The 23,538-nt window shown below is 41.0% G+C and overlaps 2 protein-coding genes across 3 annotated transcripts; one reads left to right on the top strand and one right to left on the bottom strand.

The window, feature by feature from the left end:
* The first annotated feature begins 690 nt into the window (after positions 1 to 690).
* psmd1 (proteasome 26S subunit, non-ATPase 1) lies at positions 691 to 18,406 on the top strand. Its single transcript, XM_085927727.1, has 25 exons — positions 691 to 882; positions 1,284 to 1,327; positions 1,415 to 1,488; positions 1,586 to 1,755; positions 1,880 to 2,088; positions 2,179 to 2,322; positions 2,437 to 2,660; positions 2,790 to 2,850; positions 2,940 to 3,068; positions 3,142 to 3,230; positions 3,309 to 3,387; positions 3,507 to 3,680; positions 3,778 to 3,889; positions 4,015 to 4,211; positions 4,307 to 4,402; positions 4,783 to 4,847; positions 11,444 to 11,558; positions 12,562 to 12,678; positions 13,178 to 13,280; positions 15,950 to 16,119; positions 16,553 to 16,645; positions 16,732 to 16,818; positions 17,239 to 17,430; positions 18,006 to 18,157; positions 18,257 to 18,406. Exons 1-24 carry the CDS (start codon positions 867 to 869, stop codon positions 18,150 to 18,152), a joined length of 2,907 nt encoding a protein of 968 aa, XP_085783853.1. The 5' UTR covers positions 691 to 866; the 3' UTR covers positions 18,153 to 18,157; positions 18,257 to 18,406.
* Positions 5,573 to 11,626, bottom strand: htr2b (5-hydroxytryptamine (serotonin) receptor 2B, G protein-coupled). 2 transcript variants are annotated; one of them, XM_085927729.1, is made up of 6 exons: positions 11,431 to 11,626; positions 9,746 to 9,881; positions 9,571 to 9,630; positions 8,720 to 9,274; positions 7,498 to 7,698; positions 5,573 to 7,039 (listed from the first exon to the last, which is right to left on the bottom strand). In XM_085927729.1, exons 4-6 carry the CDS (start codon positions 8,976 to 8,978, stop codon positions 6,108 to 6,110), a joined length of 1,392 nt encoding a protein of 463 aa, XP_085783855.1. In that variant the 5' UTR covers positions 8,979 to 9,274; positions 9,571 to 9,630; positions 9,746 to 9,881; positions 11,431 to 11,626; the 3' UTR covers positions 5,573 to 6,107. The 2 variants fall into 2 exon arrangements, with proteins under 2 accessions (XP_085783855.1, XP_085783854.1); XM_085927728.1 differs by lacking the exon at positions 11,431 to 11,626 and adding an exon at positions 10,501 to 11,402 and having other exon boundaries at positions 9,571 to 9,881.
* Positions 18,407 to 23,538: the final 5,132 nt, after the last annotated feature.

Below are 23,538 nucleotides of genomic sequence, written 5' to 3'. Positions count from 1 at the left end.
CTGAGTACTTTGTAACAAGGGTATTTGTTGCTAAGAGATCAAGTATTTTATGAAGTAGAATGTCGTGGCGACTTGTGTAGTTTGAGCCCAAACTACAAAATCAACCTACTTAAATGTTAAATAATTGCAGGATTAAATGATGAATTATAATACAATTAAAGCTATTGATCTTATTTCTTAACTTCATACAATTCATGACATTATAAATTGTTCAATTGCTTTTTTGTTTCATAGAAATGATCATCATTATTTGGTGATTTTTTTTTTTTACCGAATCGAATTTATTAAATTGGTCAAAAACAATTGACACAAATTATTGAATTTCATATTTTATTAAGTCCAAAGGCACTGATGGATGAGATGGTGAGTTGGATCAATTATTTAATCAATGCATACAAATTTGTAGTATCTATTTGTCTTGGTATGTATTTAATATATTTACTAGTGTTTTGACACAAGTACTACTCGTGCAATTGGTGCATGGCAGCGCGTTTGTGGAAAAGCCTATCTTACAATTAATTTCATTTTTATCCATCCTTATTTCTCTTAGTTTCAGCCTCTCATGTTTAACATATGACATATTTTAACGTATTTTATGGGAGTGTATTGTTTTCAAAAGCAGAACAGATTACACACGTTTCTTTTATAGTTTCTTTTCGTCAGGCGATAACGAGGGCAGCTAAAGCGCAGGTCTATCGCCGGGGACCTTCGGCTTTGTCAAAAAGAAGTCAGTCAATAGCCGCAGCTACGTAGAGTAGCACCGTTTTGTATCTCCTGATAACTCATAGGTAATTTGTTAAATAATCTACACGTATATACATTGTTGAACACTTAACCCGGAACGGAGAGGCGACTACAGGCTAACCATGATAACATCTGCTGGTAAGTTGTGGTGAAGGAAAATATTTTTACTAGCCTCAAGTTTAGCTAGCTGCCATTGATATTAGCTGAGTCACACAGATCTGTCAGTTAGCATGTAGCCTAACTAACAAACCCCCCAAAGAAAATCTTAGATTATTTATCGATACTTTGCACACGTATATTCCAATGAAGGAAGAATATTTACATCACGTTAAATGTAACGCAACGTGTTGAAAATATAGTATAAAGGAATTTCTCTTTACCCCTACTAATGCGGACTCTGTTAGCTTTCAATCATAGTGGCAATTAACACAAATGATGTCAAAATCAAGCAACAGAGGAGTAAAGATACATGCGTTTAAACATACTGTTTGTCATGATAAAAAGTCTGGAATTAAATATGTATTTAATTTCCCCCTCAGCTGGAATAATTTCCCTCCTTGATGAGGAGGAACCACAGCTTAAGGTAGGACACTTCACAAGGCACACCATTGAGCTGCTACCTTAAAATAAACAGTCCTGTCTTAGACATTTATTGGAATTCTATTTGTAGGTGTTTGCACTGCAGAAGCTTGACTACCTTGTCAATGACTTCTGGGCTGAAATTTCAGGATCTGTTGACAAAATGTAAGTGGCACACTTTTGGTATTTAATCAAGCAATGCGACAATAACATACAAGGCGTTATCAGTTTATGATGAGGTTCTGTTCCAACGGTTGTGCAGTGAGGTCTTATATGAAGATGAGACATTCCACAACAGAGAATTTGCTGCTCTGGTGGCCTCAAAGGTCTTTTATCATCTTGGCGCGTTTGAAGAATCTCTGAACTACGCGCTTGGTGCTGGGGATCTCTTCAATGTCACTGATGACACTGAATATGTGGAAACCATCATTGGTGAGTAGTGAAAGATTATCACAACAGTATCTCTTATTATTAAAGTTTTAAGGGATGTTGGTTGGCTGTTTATAGCGGAGGAACAATTATGACACCTGTCATGATTTTTGTTTTCTCCTGCTAGCCAAATGCATCGATCATTACACCAAATTACGTGTGGAGAACGCTGAACTGCCAGAGGATGAAGAGAGGAAAAGTATTGACCCTCGCCTTGAGGGCATTGTCAACAAGATGTTCCTGCGATGCCTCAATGACCACAAGTACAAGCAGGCCATCGGAATTGCCTTGGAAACTCGGCGCCTTGACATGTTTGAGAAGACCATCTTAGAATCAGTAATGCTTGCGCTTACACTTCACAGCTCATTTATGTTAATGGATGATAAATTAAATATCTGGGTTTTTTTCCTGTTTCCTCTTATGCAGAATGATGTCAGTGGGCTGCTTGCTTACAGTCTGAAGGTGTGCATGTCCCTCATGCAAAACAAAAAGTTCCGTAATGAGGTACTGCGGGTTCTGGTTAAGCTCTATATGAACCTGGAGAAGCCTGATTTTATCAACGTCTGTCAGGTAATTATAGACGTTCTCTTCAAAACTCCTTTTTCCTAAATTCACTCAAGCCTACAATTTTCTGCCACACCTGGGTCAGCTCCAATCTACTTTTTCCTCCTCCTACTACTATAGTGCCTGATATTCCTGGATGATCCTCAAGCTGTCAGCGACATCTTGGAAAAGTTGGTGAAGGAAGACAATCTCCTGATGGCCTACCAGATCTGCTTTGACTTGTACGAGAGTGCCAGCCAGCAGTTTCTCTCCTCTGTCATCCAAAATCTTCGAACGGTTGGAACACCAATCCCAGCAGTTCCTGGTTCCACTAATACAGGCACTGTGTCCACTACAGAAGACGGGTGAGCATGACGTTAAATGACACAGAGTTTGAATAAATATGAATGACTCTCCTATCATTTGCATTATAATAAAAATAAACTTAAAGTTGTTTAGTTACCTGTGCAAATGAGCAATTTTCTTTTTCCCAGCGATGCAATGGAGACAGATGACAAAATTGGCAGCTCCCCTGCAGGAAAGTCAGCAGAGACGGTAAAGGATCCTGCCACATCTGTTGTCGGTCTCTGAAAAACCCACAATTGACCATGAACTCATCATTTTGCTCGTTATTACATTCATAGAAGGACGAGCCCAAAGACCAGAACGCCAAGATGATCAAAATCCTTAGTGGGGAGATGGCCATCGAGTTGCACTTGCAGTTCCTAATTCGCAACAACAACACTGATCTAATGATCCTCAAAAACACTAAGGTAAGATGCGAGTCCGGAGCACCTGGAAGAAATCATGCACTTTGTGTAATGCAATCCTCCCATCTCATTTCAGGATGCGGTCCGAAATTCAGTGTGCCACACGGCCACAGTCATAGCAAATTCTTTCATGCACACTGGGACCACAAGTGACCAATTCCTCAGGTAAGCATTTTATTCAAAATGTTACCTAGAGAAATATATCCACAAATAGTGACTTTTTTTTTTTTTTTTTTAATACAGAGAAAACCTTGAATGGCTTGCCAGAGCCACCAACTGGGCAAAATTCACAGCAACAGCAAGCCTCGGTGTCATTCACAAGGTCAGTCAAAATGAGAGTAATCAATCAAAAACAAAGAAACCCCCTATTTAACATCTGTAATCAAACATTGACGTCTCTAGTACTGCTTGTTGTTTAATTTCTTGTCATTTCTTCCTTAGGGCCATGAAAAAGAGGCCCTTCAGTTAATGGCCACGTACTTGCCAAAGGACACTTCCCCTGGCTCCGCCTACCAGGAGGGAGGAGGTCTGTACGCTCTGGGCCTCATCCATGCCAATCACGGTGGAGACATCATTGATTACCTGCTCAGTCAGCTCAAAAATGCCAGCAATGATGTAAGTTGCCCTGTAAATGCTTGAACATACAAATCGTGACAAGTTATTGAGCTTCCTACCTGACTATGTGCTTCATCTTTTTCTTTTGTTTGAACAGATTGTTCGTCACGGGGGTGCTCTTGGTCTTGGTCTGGCTGCCTTGGGAACCGCGAGACAGGATGTGTATGACCTCCTCAAGTCCAATCTGTATCAGGATGATGCTGTCACTGGTATGTTGAACCAAAACAAATGTCGTGTTCTTAAAAATAATTGTAAGAGGCATCTGCCCGATATTTAGTCCGATCCAAAAATACTGCACAACATCAAAAGTTACAAATCACATGTGTCTTGCCAGGTGAGGCTGCGGGCCTAGCCCTGGGTCTTGTCATGCTGGGCTCCAAGGCCGCTCAGGCCATTGAGGACATGGTGGGCTACGCACAGGAGACCCAACACGAAAAGATCTTGCGTGGTCTGGCAGTGGGAATTGCTTTGGTCATGTACGGACGCATGGAGGAGGCTGATGCCCTCATTGAGAGTCTTTGCAGAGACAAGGTACGTTTTACAAAGAGTTTGATGTGCATAAAATTGTAGCTGCACATTCAGACACCTGTTCTCAAAGCACCGCTTTCTCTTTCTGATTTTTTTAGGACCCCATTCTGCGGAGGTCTGGTATGTACACCGTAGGCATGGCCTACTGCGGCTCTGGGAACAACAAGGCCATCCGACGCCTGCTACATGTCGCTGTAAGTGTTTATTGCTTGGTCCACTTCACACTGCATTACTATATACAGTTGTGATGCAAATTTCAGAGATTTAGAAGTATCTGATACTAGAATATAGATGTTTGATTATGAATTTGTTTATACTTTTTAACATTTTATTGTACGTATCAACAGTTGAAGGATTAGTTGCACCTTTCAGGTTCTCCCATCAGAGGTGGTGTGCAAATATTCAGAGCAGTTTTAAAATCTGCCCTCTAGATGGCACCATCAGAACGTTAGTGTCAATAGAAGGAGGCCTCCCATATTGAAACTTGAGGAAAGTGTCTGGATGAAGATTATTTGCAGAGTTTGAAACGGGGCAATATTTGCATTAGTGAAATGACTGCTTTCTTTATCTTAAGGTGAGTGACGTAAACGATGATGTCAGGAGGGCAGCTGTCGAGTCCATTGGTTTCATCTTGTTCAGGTAAGGACCAGATGGATTGAATTAAAATGGTAATGCCTTTATAATTCTGTCGTACTTACCAGTGGTTCCTTTGCTTGCATTTCATGGATTATATCTTTATTTATCCCACATTTATCTCATTGGTTTATATGGGGATTCTTTTGCTATGATGTTCATGTTTTGGTTGCAAATGGTCCCTCCTCTTTCGATAATTGTCTGTAGTCTGCATTTTTAAAGTCTATTTGACCCTATTAGAGTCTATGATATTGTAAGTTTAGATAGTATAACTGACTCAAAAATATAATGATAGAATATTTTTCACCCTCGCCCCAATTTTCAAAAAACACTGATAACCGCTTTTCCATGAAAAATGGGTGCAAAGGGGGGAAAAAATTACTCCCAAAAATATTGGATGAAAAGAAATATTTCACTCCTCACTCCTTTGGGAGGGAGAGCTATCTTTTTATTTTGGGGGGGTTGAGAAATTTTTACGTCAGAGTTGGTTGTTTTGGGCAAGTCCTGTAAACATGGCATGTCGCTAGCCATTTTTCAAAATCAGAAAAGACAGAGCCATATTTCCAGCAATGCAGAAGTTGATGCGCATTGAGCCCCCTATCCTAGAAGTCGTTTCACGCTTTGGTATGTGAAGAGTTTATTTAACAGTTCGTATAAAGTGTAAACATCAGCAGTCAAAGGAAATGAATGTTTCTGAAGGAAGACACAATCCAGTTGAGCAATACATTTTATTCAGCATGTCCGTGTTCTTAGTAATGTAGTCCTTTCATATTTTGAGCGATTTTCTACAAAAACATTTGATCATATCAGTACAATATTGGCAGTACAAAATGCATCATCTCTAGAGATGTAGCTACATTTGATCTGAGATGGTTGTACTGCACAATTCATTGCCCAAATTAAGTGCATTTTTTTGCCTGTACAGTTGACAGGGCGTAATACATTACATCACATTCACTTTTTAAACCCATTCAAATAATTTCATGCCTTATCTGGTTATCTAATTTGTTTCCTAACCTCTAAGTTTCAAATGTTATTTGGTCTCTCATAATAGTGAATGATCTGTTTGATAGCATAAGATATACTAGATGGTTAGAAGTTTTCTTTTCTGAAAGGTAACAGTCTCTTTTGTTTCGCTATATCACAAGTGGTGTCAACAAATTTTGACGATGGTATAAGATGGCAAAATTCCATATTTTGCAGTCTTGTAATGAAAGGTTTTCAGCACGATCCAAGCCGCTTCTTAATGTTTTATTTTGATTGGATTCACAGGCAGCTCATATGTTCTTCCTGATTGGCATCATAATTGTCAGCAAAATGAATTGTGTTTAACACAACACCGCTAGATGATTGGGCAGGTGGCTGGCATCTTAGCGAACTTTGGTGGTTCACTGTCCCAATGCTGTTCCTCATGCCCTTCTTCATAAATAGTTTGGAGTTTTCAGCCATGGAAGATCTGAACGAAATCCTCGTAAGAGTCCGAGAAACGTTTGAGACTTTTGGATTTCTGTCCAGCTGCTGCCCCATGTAGGTCTTATAATTGCAGGTAATGTAGCGTGCGAATGCTTCCCTAAAGGTCTTGTTGAAGAGCGTGTAAACCAGTGGGTTGATGCCCGATGAGACGTAGCCCACCCACACAAAGATCTCCATCAGCCGGGAGATGATGTTCACATCACAGCTGGTGCATAGCACCGAGGTGACATTGGTGATGAAGAAGGGACACCACATGACCACAAACAGGAGGAAAACTATACCCAGCACCTTTGAGGCACGCTGTTCGTTGCTCAGAGTCTGCATTGATTTCTTCCCCATGGTGGACATTCTGCGGAATGGGATTTCACCAACATTAGGAGGGGTTTCTTCCATCTTGGAAATCCTGTCCAGCACATGAAACCGGTCGACTTGATTCGCAGTCCTAGGATGGTCCCTTTGGAATACTGTGAACACTGCCGGGTGGCTAAAGCGCTGAATCACTTTAGACCTGAGTAAATAAACCTTTTTGCGCAGCACGTGGACTGTCAGAAGGTAGATGACCATCATTATGATCAGTGGAACAAAGAATGCTGCCATGGAGCCAAACATGATGAATTCCCGGAAGGTGTCCGTTTTAAGCTGGCATGTGTGGTTACTGTTGAAGGTGATGTTGTTTCCGGGTTGGTAGTTGTGGAGTCCCTTGATTGGTATCGGGATTGCTATACCTGGTGAAGAATAACAAAAATACATGAGTTTTGGTGTGTGGAGGGCACTTGGCAGCTTAGTTCAGTGCTTCAGGTAAAGAGAAAAAAAAATACTATTTTGTATATAAAATTGTGGTATGTGAAATTAGTCTTTTCTCCAGAAAGTGGATGCGCTACACCAGTGCTACAGCATTAGACTGGCATCGTTGGTAACATCTTAAATGTTTGACTTTATCAAATATACTTTGGTTTTGCTGTTCCGGTACACCTAACCCACACCGTGTCCCTCCTAATCCTGCAGAAAATTGAACTGTTTACATTGCATCTTCTTTTATTCCTTCTGGATTGTGTTTATGAGCCTATAAACCAGGTCTGCTAGGGATCTTTTGTCAAGAAATGTATTTCAAAACCTTGCCAGTGTTTGAAATCTGCCATTTGTGCAAAATGTAATCAAAGAAGATGTGAAGTGATATGCTTACAAATGGATATAAGCCACACCAGTGCTATCTTGACCATGGCCTTGGATCTGGATTTGTACTGGCTGTGCTGAATGGGCTTCTTGATGGCAATATAGCGATCCAGTGAGATGGCACACAGGTGCATGATGGATGCAGTCGAAAACAGCACATCCAGGAAGAGCCAAATAGGACAGATGAAGTCTGGAAGGGGCCAACCAGAATCTATAAAAATAATAGACAATAGCATTTCACAGCTGACTGTTATTTTCCCCGTACATTAGTTCTGGCATATTTTGGGTTTCGTGCGGTGGTCTGGTCTGGTCAGGCCAGGCCACCAATGGATTAGAAGTGGCACTCGAGAAGAACATCTGTGTTTGTTAATGTATGTGAGGTGTGACTGTGCTGGAAAGTTAAGTGGTCAAAGGCTGTTGATGGCACTAAAAGCTCTTCATCCAGATGTCCCGGAGAGTTGCAGTAATGTTTATTTTCTGTTCCAGGCATTCATTTGGCACTTAAAGTTCTATTCCAGACATTTTTTTTTTTTTACTTTTGAGAGGGTATTTTTGGATTATTTTTAATGGCGCTTTTGATCTTGGTTTCTGATATCAACCTTAATATTTGCAGATATTGTATGACATTCTACCATACGAGTAAAGACGAATAACCACATGTAATGAATTTTGAAGAAAAGTCCAACACAAAACTAATCCAAGTATCTGTTCAAAGTTATTTGTTCATACAGTTTATATTTTTTATTTTGACATTCCTAGTGAGGAAGTGACATTGACAAAATTATACTATCTGAGTGAATAGATTTTTCGAACCTTGGGCTATTTGTATTCTATATAAATATACTACTACTCTAAGCAATAAAATTGGCATTCCATGCAAAAATGTAACATCACTGCCAATATTTTATATTTTTAGCAAAATGTTATAATCCTCTCAATGTTACGACAACATTTGACTTTCTCAAGATCAAAACTCAAATTTCCAGTTTGATGACTAAAGCAGGAAGGGTGAGTTGCAAGCAAAGTCATTGTTTTATTTGTGTTAAAAGATAAAACTATCCAAATTTAAGCCGGTAAATGTTTGCATGGCACTTTGACACGCACAATTAAAATGTATGCAATTAGTTTCCTGTTTTTTTGCTTTCTTGTCTAGTGTTGTTTACGATTTCTTGTTTCACCCACATTTGTTTACAACCATATTTCTTAGTTATGAGTCCACATATTGAACTTACTGTAGAGGACAGTGACCAGGGCAATTGGCATCACCAAAAGTCCCACAAGTAAATCAGCCACAGCAAGTGACATCAGGAAGTAGTTGATGGCATTCTGCAGTTTCCTCTCAAGTGACACTGCGAGGATTACCAAGATGTTCCCACCAATGGTGGGAATGATAACCAGAATAATGAGCAGGGCGGCCCACTTTAACTGAACCCCAGAGCTTTCGAATAGCGAGCCGTCAGCCTCCAGTGGAGCCACTTCTGACTGGGACATAGTGCTGCGAAGATTCCAGCGGGCCTCGTTGTGGTCTGGGCTCTGATTTCTGTGGTTTTGCAGGCTCGGTCAGCATTGTCACTGGTAGCCGCTGAGAGGGGCAGGAAAGCAGCCCAAAAAGCTCAGGGGCCGTGCACCAGATGCCCCATACCCTCAGGAAATGTACGATTAAAAAAGAGAACCTCTGTATAATTGTGGGGGAAAAATCTGCTGTATTGTTAAGCCATAGACGTGAAGTATTTCCACAGAGATACACCAGCTGGAGTCCTCATGTTCCTTTTCCATTGGCAGATTACCTGTAAGGGCAAACAGAACAGCAATTGTTTCTCAATAATACCAAAACAATTGTCAAAATAGATTTATTCTTAAAAACAAATTCCAAATGTTAAAGGAGTGTCTCTGAGAATGACTGAGTCAGTATAAGCTGGTAAAATGTAAAAACATTTTGTAGAATTTATGTGAATCTTTCAAATGATTCGACGCAAGTTAATCAAAGTTCACAATCAATTAGCAATGTATTTCACACTACATTCAGAAACAAGTTATTTAACGCACTGCAATTGAACTAGATAACTTTGCAAAGGTTTCTTACCTCTCCTGAGCGAGTTGCTCATAGATGTTTCAGCTCTTGAGGTTGCCCTTCCAAAAAGACCTGGAGCACAGCAACATTATATTTGTAGCCCTCCCATGTGCGAACATGAGACAATTTTCTCCATGTCCATGATGCGCGATTGGTTTTCCATCCAAAATGTCTGGCTATGCATCACCTCCCACGATCACAGCATTAGAACTTTCAGATGTTGTGGCTTCTTCTGCCTTCCTCTTTCCTTCTCGCTCTCCAGCCTCGAAAGGGCTTGTAATCGCTCCTCCTCTCTCCCCTCCTCTCAGTCTTGGTGAGTCACACTATGTGCATAACATATGAATGTCTTTATGGTGGCCAAGTTCCAGTGGGTCATTTTTCTCAACCCTGTCGCCCCACTGTTTAGGTCTGTCATTTTCTCTTCTGCCTTCCATTAGAAGTTACACAAGCACAAACAGTGTATGGGATGAAATGGTCAAGCATTTCTACATTTTCACTTATATTTGTACACCTTTTTGAAAATTCCGTTTTCCCTGTCGAGGTCTTTTGAATGAAGCCAACAAAGTCTTTGTCGTCTCAGTCAATGTTAAAAGCAGATGTGAGGTATTGAAATATTGTAAAAGACTTTACAGATGGTGAATGAGTATTTTCCACAAAGGGTAATGTGAAAAATGTTAACAGTAAATTTGTGTTTCCCTATATGTCCTTAAAAGAGTAGTGTCGGCTCGCCCCGCTTTAGCCAAAATATTTTTCTTATACATGCAGAGCTTGCCTATAAAAGTCATACTATATCATGTCTTGCTTATTACAACACTGTCCAGGTGTTTTCGTTTTGTATTTGAATGATAATGTGTCACAGTCAGGAAGCATGTTAAAAGATCTTATCTCTGAAGTATTGCCACAAATACAGCGATAATCTGTTTTGGTGCCACTTTCATTTACCGCATGACGTTCCTTCCAAAGGCCTGGGATATGTAGACCGAAGGGGCGATGAAATCATAGCTGTATCAACTGCTGCCACTCCTCTTGATGCATATGAGGCATGCACACCATGATTTAGTACCTAATTAAACAGTCCAATGATACATTCAGAGGACATCACAGGCACTATTGGAGGACGTCATCTGACTACCAGAATAGAAAACTTTATCTCTAGAAATTCAATTAAATCAAAAGGCCATCTCGAGCTGTCATTGAGTGCCATGCAAATCAAGTTTGATAATTGTGTGTGTTCACACTCATCTTTTGAGTCCAGAACCAGTTTCGAGCATGTGCCAAAAACATGTCTGCGGGATTTGACATACAGCAACCCAATAACAATTAAATATAAACTCGGGATCAACAAAACAGCTACAGCAAATTTGATCATCGTGTTGTTAATCAATTAATTTTGACACCTCTAACCGTAACATTTTTTATTATCTATATGGTCTAGGAGTCCCGTTAAATGTGCGTCCATTATTTTGAAACAATGAGAATGATCCATTGGAGATTTACCATTTTAGTTCTTATAGAGAAGTGTAGCAGGACTTGCAAAGCACATCACATTGTGTTTTTCTTAACGCCAAACACAGTATTCCTTCTTTTTTTCTTGTCACGGTTGTGTACAGAATCAAATTCCTTCTTTTTGAAAGATGGCCTGGACAGACCCTAACACAGCTACAGTAGATCTGGCTGTGCTGGTTTCAGTTCTTGTGACTCATTTGTTCAATTCTTGAAATGCATTCTTTGGAACAAATCATCTCGACAGACTTTCCATACTACAAAGCTTTACACATACATTTTGATAAAAGTCAACCTTGCTATTCCAATAACAACTATATTGTTCACGATTCTGTTCGACTCTCACTCTCTAAAAAAAAAAAAACTAACCTTGTCTTTCCAGAACTCCTGAGCAGTGTCCCAGTGTCGTGTCCCTTTTGTCAGAGAGCTACAACCCCCACGTTCGCTGTGGTGCTGCCATGGCTTTGGGTATCTGCTGTGCTGGAACGGGCAACAAGGTGAGCTAACTTGTTGAACAACTACAGGATACTGAACAAATGAGAAATGACAGTCTCAGCCCACTCTCAATGTTGAATGAGTTGACCCACAGTTGTTATCAAAGAAAAGGACAAATCCTCAAGGCTATGTCTCACAATGTCCAGGTACAAAGAGTCTTCGGTTTACAATGTCCTTAGAATACGCCTAAGTGAATGATTCTTTTAGTACTAGTTTTGATGTCAGCTTTTAAAAGCATCAGCTCGAAAAGAACTGGCTAAGTGTGTATACACCGTTGCCCCAGCTTATTAGGCCCTTTAGTGGGAGAGTGATGGTGTTGTGGCTAGAGAAGTAGGTCACCTATTTAAAGGAATCAATTACTTGGTTGTCATTTATACACCTTGTTCTTGGGAAAATTGTTGCTGCAACATTGTAGCTTTTGTGCATAAAAAAGGAGGGTTGTTGATCAGGAGATGGTTTGTAATATTTGTATGTATACTATTTTATAACAAAAAGAATGATTCCATATGAATTTACATTTCGTAGACACCCTTCGGCTCAAGCGAAGCCATGACTTTACTCACATTATGGGGTCAACTGATGTTGTCCGCTCCTAAGTGGTTGTCACATGTTGTGAAGCTAGATGGACGGATCAGTCGCCTCCCCCAAACTTGTCCATAAATGTTGCAGTTCTTAATGCACAATGAGCTGCAAAGTGAAAACTTGAAAAAAAATCATCTGTCTTAATAGGAGCAAATCGTGGAAGGCGGTCCTTGTTTTTACTGGAATACTGTTGTCCTGGGGAACCAGATATGGATGCCTCTAATCTCATTAATTAGTATGGTCTTGTTTCCTCTGTTAATAATGTTTGTCCTGCACATATGTTCCCCCTGTTGCACCGATGTTGCAGTTACTACAAACGGCAAATATCAAATGTGTCGATTACTAGCCCTCGTGATTTGAAGTTGCCGTAGTAAAAGCTCTTGATTTGAGCACATCTATTTATCATGTTGGTTGTCTGTGTAGGAGGCCATCAATCTGTTGGAGCCCATGACCAATGACCCAGTGAACTACGTAAGACAGGGCGCCCTCATTGCCTCTGCACTCATCATGATCCAGCAAACGGAAGTCACCTGCCCCAAGGTTTGGCTCCACTGAAACAATTGTCACAGCCTTAGTGTTTTTGTATGAAAGCACAGAAAAGAGAGAAAATTGTTTAAAAAAAAAATAAATAAACTGTAGGTAGTATTTTAGGAAGATGGAAGGAAAGAAATGTGTGTCAGCGCTACTGGAAAATAACTCGTCCTAGCATAACTTCACACACTCGCCCTGAGAGCACCTAATATATTGTCACAGACAGTTAAGAAATGCCAGACACCTTTTCAGACTGGACCGCAAAACTTTTTTTTTTCTTTTTTTTTTTGTGAAGCTAAGGTCATCCGCAGAATTGTGCCAAAGCTGTTTTTTTTTTCCAAACAGTGAAATGTAATACAGCCATTCTTTTTTGCCAGAAATGCTTATGTAGTCTTCACATGTTTTGCACGTTTCATCCCAAACCTCTGCAACGAAATGAAACACTGTTGATGTCAGTGTTCAAGCCTAATGACTTTGATATGAATGCACTTTCTCCATTTGTCTACAGGTGAATCAATTCAGACAGCTTTATGCAAAGGTAATCAATGACAAGCATGATGATGTCATGGCCAAATTCGGGGCCATCCTGGCCCAGGGAATTCTTGATGCAGGTGAGTGTCTCTCAAATCAAGCCTTACAGAATTTCAATATATAGTAATTCCATTTTTTTTTTTTTACTTTTACTCATCTTTATTTTAAGTTGCCAAAAATTACGTTGACAAAAATAAAATAAAAAAACGTTTCTTAATACCCCTTTTTGATTGTTTGCCTATTAGCCATTGGATTTAAAAAAAAAAAAAAAAAAAAAAAAAAGTCTGATGCTGAACTGTGCCAAAATGCAGCATATCAGCCCCAATAATTGGCACGTACAGTGAATACTGACTCTGCCACTTTGTAGCCACAATGTGCAGTTTGGAGGATCAAACTGACAAGACGATACCCCTTTTTTTTTTTTTTTATCCCTCGGTGACTGTAAAGACTGTACTCTCAATGTAAAACAAGCACTGTTAACGTCAGTCAGACGGCGGTTTTGTCCGCGCTACACCTAATTTGAGTTCCTTCGCCCAAGCTGAGTAAACCTCCGCTCCATGCCTGACCACCCGTGCACTGCGACTCTGGAACAGATCACATTAAGGTTCATTAGCGGCCGGCGTTTAGCACGGCTTCGCTCCGTTCTCTGCCATATGGTCGGCCGGTGTCCCGCTGCTAATTGCTTTTGTGCGATTGTCTCTGCCGTTTGCGGACTCAAGCGTACAAAAATGGCTTCACATGTGTGAGATCCTAGCTGCGCTCTGGCACCGGCACAGAAGACAGCAATTTTTCATGGATGCCCGAGGCCTTAGACGCATTATCCTGCAGCCGGGATAAAATTTCTTTGTGCCAAAGTAGAAAGTTGCTGGTCGCTTTTAGTTGTTGTTGATGGACAGCAGCCAAGTCATAGATCAAACGCAGCACAGTAAGTGCAGTCATCGGCACGCCACCATGAGCTCGCGTGAGAGCGTCCAGACAATCCCTTACGGCTGGGATCATTTTTCACACTGTAGACATCCTCAACCTTTCTTTCCACTTTGCAGAGATTACATGTGCATTTGGGACACTTGGTGTTGTGCATTGGGGCAGCAAGCGCTCCCCTCTTTATTCAGTGTGTATTTTGTTGTCGAAATCTTTGTGGAACTCGTAAGGTGCCCTGGTTGGTCTTGTATTTAATTTGACAGGCGGAGGTGATTAGCGCTCAGCTTCATTATCACAAAGCCTCATTACCAAGGAAATGTTTCTTGTTCCTTCATACCCCGTACATCTCACTTGTACATCTTTGCACTAACGTCCTTCTCCAATCGAAAGAAATCATTTGCATTTGCACTTTCACTCTTCGAAGCATTTTGAGACTTGTTGATTGAAGCTGGAACCTCTAAGGTCCGTTCCGAGATTCCGAGACTACTTTGAATGTAGATAATATTTTCCCACAGGAAAACGTAAAAATAAGTTGACCTATGTAATTAGATTATTAGAGGTCCCACTGTACTTGGAAGCAACTTCTGTCTGGGGAACTCACCGGTCAAGTGTTCTTAACCTGCTGCTACATTTTGAAGAGACTCTTAAGGGTGACTGATTTGGGTCAGCCTTCATTCAGTGGATTGGAAGGGTTTCAACAACAGGTCAAGTCACTCTGCCAGGATAAATATACTTGATTGACCCCAGGTCAGAGTTGCTTAGCTTTTATTGTCTTGGCTGCTTTCATTTGGAATGGTTAGACCAACTTCCTCGGACCATCTTTTCTGTTCATCATGATTGGACATGACAAATTCATCCTGGTTCCCTCCTATCCGTCCTTCCTGTCACTGTCTTTGCTTCTGACCTTTATCAAATCCACCCCATTGTTTCCCTCTGATAGACGGGAGGGCGTTTGCGCTGAAACGTTTTCACACTGACGAGATAAAAGTCACCATTAAAAGCCCAGTTGAGGATTTTAGAAATGTTCCTTCTCCAACCATCAACATATTTTGCGAAGAGCACAGGAATGCTCCTAAAATGAGCTTTTTTTTTGTTTGTTTTCTTCTATTTTTTCGAATAACATATTCAGCATTTTTCTGATCCGGTGATTATTTCTGGACCAGCAAGCAGACGCCAACACAAACATACATGAGCCATGTGCAATTTAATACAGGATGTTATAGACAATTCATTCTTTTGTTTTATGGCTTTCCATGATACAATATGTCCGTGTTGTCTGCAAGGTGATCGATCAATGGGTGTCGACATTAACCTCTCACATCTCATACGTCGTGCCAACTCTGCAAGGGTTTAGTCCACAGTCACGAATCACCACATATTATGCTAGCAATGATTCTGATAATGTGAGAGGACACCAACCAACTGTTTACTTGCAAATTGTTTTCTTGTCACACTTGGTGTGTAAGTGTGCCATCCTTGTGTTAAATAGTCATCACCAGCACTCAGATTTTAATTTTGAACATTGTGCCACTGTTACAATGTGGAAGCAATCGTTACCAAAAGACTTCCCTGATGTCCAAATAAACAGTTGTAGACAATTTATTATCCTTTTGTGATTGTGTCTCCTACTAATTCATAATGCAGCTTTGGTTCTTATGACAACCGGGAAAGAATTAACATATGCAACAAAGCGAGCAACTGGCCCATGTTGCCAAATCTAGCAGCTTGTTGCGTTGTGATTTGTGACGTTTGGACGTTATAAAGGAAGGCTGTTCAATTTTACACTTGTCTCCTTTAACTCGGAGTAACACTTCTGTCTGTGTTATAGGTGGACGAAATGTGAGCATATCGCTTCAATCCAGGACTGGTCACACACACATGCCGTCAGTCGTGGGCCTGCTCGTCTTCACGCAGTTCTGGTTCTGGTTCCCCCTCTCCCACTTCCTGTCCTTGGCCTTCACACCCACCGCCATCATCGGCCTTAATAAAGATCTTAAGGTACTGACAAATGTCAGAGCACCACTGAATATTGTAAGCGTCTTTAAAATAGCTTCTATGTTTTTGTTCCTGGCTGTCAACTACATTCAAGACTAGATGAAACTCCAAACGTTAGTTGTAGCGAGCAATGCGAGTAGGGTCCAGCAGTCTTCTTGTCGAGGTCAATAACGCAAGAAGGCACCGGTCATCACGCTGAGTTGTGCTGTGCAAGAGATGTTTCTCTGCCGCACGAATCAATGCAGCAGGTCTGCTTTAAGTCTAAACGCATACTTGACCTTAACACTTAGACAACAATGTCATCATTAAAGATGTCATCATATTCTGACTAGCATATTTGTTTTCCCCGGAAAGGAAAGCTACTTTTTTTTTTGGGTGAGTAAATCTCAAAATATAGTATGTCAAATAACAATGCCCCCCATTTGCTATTGTTCAGATGCCCAAGGTGCAGTATCGCTCCAACTGTAAACCTTCAACCTTCGCCTACCCGCCAGCTCTGGAGGTTCCCAAGGAGAAAGAGAAGGAGAAGGTGAGCAAAGAACCACACATACGCTCGTCTCGGCTCTCCTCTGACATGTGTCTTCGAATAATATACGGTGTTTGTGTGCTTGACAGGTCTCTGCTGCTGTTCTCTCCATAACAGCCAAAGCAAAGAAGAAGGAGAAGGAAAAGAAAGAGAAGGAGGAGGAGAAAATGGAAGTGGTGTGTGTGCCATTTCTATTGTTTAAGATATTCTTAAATTTCTTGTTTGGTTCTCCGTGCCATGTGATGCTCTGTTATTTCAGCTTGGGTGCTCAGTGTCAAATGAGATATATTCTGGTACAATCCTTTTGATTAATGTTTGGCTTTATGGAGAATGTATGGACCCTTTTCGACAGCCAACTGTACAATGAGATCATCTGTCTGGACTATTATTTTTAATATTTCCATTTTGGTCAAGTAGAACAACAGCCACATGTCAAATGAGAAGAATGGAGGAAAACTGGCAAGCTAAATGAATGAATCAATCACTCTTCCTTTCCTTGTTTTGTTGAAAGACAACAATTATCTTCTCTTGCCTGTTACTGGCCGACAAAGAAAGACAAGAAAGCTCAGGCTGTGCTCCTCTATCTGTCATGACAGGAAGTACAGGAGGGAGAGAAGGAGAAGGAGAAGGAGAAAGAGAAGAAGGATGAGGAGAAGGAGAAGGAGAAAGAGAAGAAGAAGGAGGTGGAGCCCAACTTCCAGCTGCTGGAGAACCCAGCCAGGGTGATGCCAGCCCAGCTCAAAGTGCTCAACATGCCTGACACGTGCCGCTACCAGCCCTTCAAACAGGTAACACTCCTCTTGCCCGGGTGGACGAGAGAAAAACCCACAACGGTCACTGAAAGAACTTGAATCTGACAAAATATGAAGTTAAATATAGAAATAAAATGAATCATTGAAGATTGCACATTGGTTTTATTCTTAAAATCAAACTCGTAAAATAGGCCTGGGCAAAAAAAATCTTTGAACTTTATTACCACTCGTATTCTTTCATTTGTCTTGACTTTTCCTCTCGCGGCCATTTCCAAGGAGCTTGTTTTTGTCTACGTGTGTTGGGATACAAAGATGAGGTGCAGCAGCAGGACGTGAGGCCAATAAAAAAGCCTTTCACTCAATGGTTCCTGCATTAAACACTAGAACGCAGCGCCAGCCAACAAAGAGGAAATACTCTTGATTGGTCCGCTCTCCTTGTAAGGCTTTGTTTTGTCATTCGTAGGAAGTGCACACTTTTATAGACCTGGCTGCTGGACATCTTAGCTGCACTTCAACATTAAACACACGCATCGGCTTTCATTCACCATTTTGCTTTGCAGTGCACTGGAACGTCTCTCGGCTCATACATATCCATGTGTTTGTTTGTTTAGCTACACACAGGTGGCATCATCATCATGAAGGACACCAGCGAGGAAGAGGAGGAGCTAGTGGAGCCCGTCTCGGCTCACGGCCCCAAAATCGAGGAGGAGGAGCAAGAGCCGGAACCACCCGAGCCCTTTGAGTACATTGACGAGTAGTTCAGGTACAAAAACAAATTATGATACGAAGAAAATATAAAAGATGGTTACTTTGGATCTCTGTTGATCTAGATGTATGTGTGTTTTTTTTTTTGTGTCTGTAGGCCTCAGAAGAGATGACCTTCGGTTCACTCCCACTTTTTTGTTCTCACTTTTTTCCTCCTGTGGCTCGCAATGTTCAGGCAAAAGCCATTTTACATGTTCACCTTGTATTTTCCTGTGTCCATACAATAAAAAGGCCTATTTACAACAGATTTTTTTTCATATTTTACAGTTGTCCGTCTTTTTTTCTCCCAGCTGACTTTGGGTACACCTTGGACAGGTCAGCAGTTAGTTGTCGTAATAGGTGATGGATGAACTATGAATTTAAGACTTAAATTAAGACAAAAATAAATGTACAAAATAATTTTCAGTGAGCTTTGAGCCTCTTTTAAGATCATTCAATTTCTCTTCATTTGACTGTCTATGAAAAAGTTCATTTTTCCCTTCCAGCACTCTAGCTCTTCCTTTTTAGTCAATCCCACAGGCGACGACATGTCAACAGACCAAAAACTATGCAGAAATTGATTCTATTTTCATCTCTATTTGCTTTCAACATGCCAAGTTTCCAGTTCATGTTCGCTGGATGAATGCGGTCTCATTTTCAATGTGGGGGAACACGAGGCAGAAGATGTTTCCTGCGTGACGCAGTACATTGTTCACGTTAGACCATGTTGGGAAAAGGGCCAACATTTGTCAAGATGTGATTTGTAACTCATCCCACCCATACGTTTCAGGATTTTTTTATTTATTTTTTGTATAGTTTTTATTTCATTTTACATCAGGTTTGACAGCTTTTATTAGCTTTATGCTTCATCTTAGTTTGGTTTTTAATTTTGGTATTAGTTTTAGTTTTTAATGCATGGAGTATTTGTTCGTTTGAGATTTAAAAAAAAAGTAATGTAACAAACGATTCAATTTATTTTGGATGTGACTAGAATTCTCAAATATTTGTATGAAATGTATGAAGCTCATGTATGAAATGAATTAACAAAGATGAAAATTAAAGACATCTTAAAGTTGGGTTCCGTTAGATTTGATCTCAAAGGTTTTTTGTTTTTTTCTCCAATTTTAGTCATTGTTAGGTTTTGCGTGTGTACATGGAATTTCTTTGTTGAGCTGCTTCAAGATGAGGAACAGTTGCCTGTGTAAAGGTATGAAGTGTGGAGGAGCTTCCCATCAGCCATGCAACTTCAACCAGGAAGGTCTTTTCTTCCCAGAAGTGTGCTAGCCACTGAGGACTGCAACTCTAAAATTCTCAAGGCTTCTGGAAGCAGTAGGTGGTCCAATCCTGCGGCCAAGTGACTTTCTGTTCTCTCATTCTTCTTTTCCTAGTCATGTCCTTCCACTCACCATCTCACGAACATGATGGATGGCTTCTCTCTGAAGATAGGCCATACTGTATATTCATCAGCTAATGTAGTTATTAGTTCTACAGTATTATGTTCAGAGCACATTTCATACATAAGTCAACTCGATGTGCTTCACAACCAAAAGCACAAGGACCTGGGATGCTTCAAGTTTTTGATTCCATGTGCTTTATTGAGTGTTTTTATGTGTGAAGACTGCTGATGTGAGATTTTAATTAAAATAGTTCAAATTAAATCATGAATAAGCCACACTAGAGCAGCGTTCCCCAACCTTATTTGTGACACGGTTAGGATAGTTAGGATAGTGTTGGCTCTTGAGTGAACGATTCGTTCAAAAGAACGATCCTTTTCAGTAAACGAGAGTGAACGAATCACTTCTTAAAGTGAATCCAAGGAATACAATATTAAAACATCAATGTCAGCATAACGTGTGTCGGCTGGCATAGCAGCAACGCCGTCTGTCACTCACTCGTGAATCTTTGTGAACGAACCTAAAAATTGCGGTGTACCTAATGGAGTGTCCGAGTGACGTCACGGATCGACCAGCCAATCAGAAAGTGGGGGTGAGGGCGGGTGTGGCACTTTTCACTTTCACTTAAACTTTTTCCCTAATGAAGTGATTAGGTACACCTGTGTCCGTGTGACGTCACAGATCAACCAGCCAATCAGAAAGTGGGGGGTTGTTTGGGTGTGGCACTTTTCACTTTCATTTAAATTTTGACCATGATTTTTCCCTAATGAAGTGGCCTGTGATTAGGTACACCTGAAAATGGCGGTGTACCTAATGGAGTGTCCGTGTGACGTCACAGATCAACCAGCCAATCAGAAAGTGGGGGGTTGTTTGGGTGTGGCACTTTTCACTTTCATTTAAATTTTGACCATGATTTTTCCCTAATGAAGTGGCCTGTGATTAGGTACACCTGAAAATGGCGGTGTACCTAATGGAGTGTCCTTGTGACGTCACAGATCAACCAGCCAATCAGAAAGTGGGGGGTTGTTTGGGTGTGGCACTTTTCACTTTCAATTAAATTTTGACCATGATTTTTCCCTAATGAAGTGGCCTGTGATTAGGTACACCTGAAAATGGCGGTGTACCTAATGGAGTGTCCTTGTGACGTCACAGATCAACCAGCCAATCAGAAAGTGGGGGGTTGTTTGGGTGTGGCACTTTTCACTTTCATTTAAATTTTGACCATGATTTTTCCCTAATGAAGTGGCCTGTGATTAGGTACACCTGAAAATGGCGGTGTACCTAATGGAGTGTCCGTGTGACGTCACAGATCAACCAGCCAATCAGAAAGTGGGGGGTTGTTTGGGTGTGGCACTTTTCACTTTCATTTAAATTTTGACCATGATTTTTCCCTAATGAAGGGCCTGTGATTAGGTACACCTGAAAATGGCGGTGTACCTAAGGAGTGTCCGTGTGACGTCACAGATCAACCAGCCAATCAGAAAGTGGGGGGTTGTTTGGGTGTGGCACTTTTCACTTTCATTTAAATTTTGACCATGATTTTTCCCTAATGAAGTGGCCTGTGATTAGGTACACCTGAAAATGGCGGTGTACCTAATGGAGTGTCCTTATGACGTCACAGATCAACCAGCCAATCAGAAAGTGGGGGGTTGTTTGGGTGTGGCACTTTTCACTTTCAATTAAATTTTGACCATGATTTTTCCCTAATGAAGTGGCCTGTGATTAGGTACACCTGAAAATGGCGGTGTACCTAATGGAGTGTCCTTGTGACGTCACAGATCAACCAGCCAATCAGAAAGTGGGGGGTTGTTTGGGTGTGGCACTTTTCACTTTCATTTAAATTTTGACCATGATTTTTCCCTAATGAAGTGGCCTGTGATTAGGTACACCTGAAAATGGCGGTGTACCTAATGGAGTGTCCGTGTGACGTCACAGATCAACCAGCCAATCAGAAAGTGGGGGGTTGTTTGGGTGTGGCACTTTTCACTTTCATTTAAATTTTGACCATGATTTTTCCCTAATGAAGTGGCCTGTGATTAGGTACACCTGAAAATGGCGGTGTACCTAATGGAGTGTCCGTGTGACGTCACAGATCAACCAGCCAATCAGAAAGTGGGGGGTTGTTTGGGTGTGGCACTTTTCACTTTCATTTAAATTTTGACCATGATTTTTCCCTAATGAAGTGGCCTGTGATTAGGTACACCTGAAAATGGCGGTGTACCTAATGGAGTGTCCGTGTGACGTCACAGATCAACCAGCCAATCAGAAAGTGGGGGGTTGTTTGGGTGTGGCACTTTTCACTTTCATTTAAATTTTGACCATGATTTTTCCCTAATGAAGTGGCCTGTGATTAGGTACACCTGAAAATGGCGGTGTACCTAATGGAGTGTCCGTGTGACGTCACAGATCAACCAGCCAATCAGAAAGTGGGGGGTTGTTTGGGTGTGGCACTTTTCACTTTCATTTAAATTTTGACCATGATTTTTCCCTAATGAAGTGGCCTGTGATTAGGTACACCTGAAAATGGCGGTGTACCTAATGGAGTGTCCGTGTGACGTCACAGATCAACCAGCCAATCAGAAAGTGGGGGGTTGTTTGGGTGTGGCACTTTTCACTTTCATTTAAATTTTGACCATGATTTTTCCCTAATGAAGTGGCCTGTGATTAGGTACACCTCAAAATGGCGGTGTACCTAATGGAGTGTCCGTGTGACGTCACAGATCAACCAGCCAATCAGAAAGTGGGGGGTTGTTTGGGTGTGGCACTTTTCACTTTCATTTAAATTTTGACCATGATTTTTCCCTAATGAAGTGGCCTGTGATTAGGTACACCTCAAAATGGCGGTGTACCTAATGGAGTGTCCTTGTGACGTCACAGATCAACCAGCCAATCAGAAAGTGGGGGGTTGTTTGGGTGTGGCACTTTTCACTTTCATTTAAATTTTGACCATGATTTTTCCCTAATGAAGTGGCCTGTGATTAGGTACACCTGAAAATGGCGGTGTACCTAATGGAGTGTCCGTGTGACGTCACAGATAAACCAGCCAATCAGAAAGTGGGGGGTTGTTTGGGTGTGGCACTTTTCACTTTCATTTAAATTTTGACCATGATTTTTCCCTAATGAAGTGGCCTGTGATTAGGTACACCTGAAAATGGCGGTGTACCTAATGGAGTGTCCTTGTGACGTCACAGATCAACCAGCCAATCAGAAAGTGGGGGGTTGTTTGGGTGTGGCACTTTTCACTTTCATTTAAATTTTGACCATGATTTTTCCCTAATGAAGTGGCCTGTGATTAGGTACACCTGAAAATGGCGGTGTACCTAATGGAGTGTCCGTGTGACGTCACAGATAAACCAGCCAATCAGAAAGTGGGGGTGAGGGCGGGTGTGGCACTTTTCACTTTCCGTGAAGCTTTGACCATGATTTTTGATGATTTGATTCATTAAAAAAAATAAAAATAATAAAAGGATCATTGAATGGTACCCACACCATTCATTGAACGATTCGTTTGAACGAATCTTTTGAGTGAACTGATTTCAAAGATTCAGTTCATTTAAAAGAACTAGAATGCACATCACTAGTGTCGGACAAATTTTACCGGGGGGGTGATGTCAGTGCCTCCCCAGTCATGAACCTCACAGCATGCCACATATAAAAAGACCATGGATAGAAGTTGTTGTTCTTTATTAGCAGGAAAGAGACCATGTACAGCACAACTTTTTCAGACTTTTATTTTGAAAAATTGCCATATAGGCACTTTTTAGTAAATGAATGGCCAACGGTAAGTAACAAAATAGCTTCATGGAGCTGGTAATAAAAATATATGAATATTTTTGCTTGAACATGTTTCATCAAAGCAGCAGTGACATTTTGGTCAAATCACAAGGTACTTTTTACCTGTTCTTGCTTTTCTGTTGCTGCATGTTTTTCATACTATTGTCCACTAGATGGTGCTAATGAACCAGGTTATTGCAGTATGGCTCGACTGGCTGAGTAGAGTTCCCAG

This window comes from Syngnathus leptorhynchus, chromosome 13 (assembly GCF_054491065.1).
Source record: "Syngnathus leptorhynchus isolate UIUO chromosome 13, UIUO_Slep, whole genome shotgun sequence".
NCBI lineage: Eukaryota > Metazoa > Chordata > Actinopteri > Syngnathiformes > Syngnathidae > Syngnathus > Syngnathus leptorhynchus.
Note: the sequence above shows the minus strand (reverse complement) of the source record. Positions and strands in the feature narration are given on the sequence as shown.

Bases quoted from the DNA above. Each gene is read 5' to 3' on its own strand.
- psmd1 (XM_085927727.1), top strand. The intron at 3,069-3,141 runs GTAAGATGCGAG...ATCTCATTTCAG, and splicing joins TGATCCTCAAAAACACTAAG to GATGCGGTCCGAAATTCAGT. The intron at 4,848-11,443 runs GTAAGGACCAGA...TTGTCTTTCCAG, and splicing joins ATTGGTTTCATCTTGTTCAG to AACTCCTGAGCAGTGTCCCA.
- htr2b (XM_085927729.1), bottom strand. From the start codon at position 8,978: ATGTCCCAGTCAGAAGTGGCTCCACTGGAGGCTGACGGCTCGCTATTC. The intron at 7,699-8,719 runs GTAAGTTCAATA...TTATTTTTATAG, and splicing joins CCTGGTCACTGTCCTCTACA to ATTCTGGTTGGCCCCTTCCA. The intron at 7,040-7,497 runs GTAAGCATATCA...ATTCTTCACCAG, and splicing joins GGTGTGGCTTATATCCATTT to GTATAGCAATCCCGATACCA.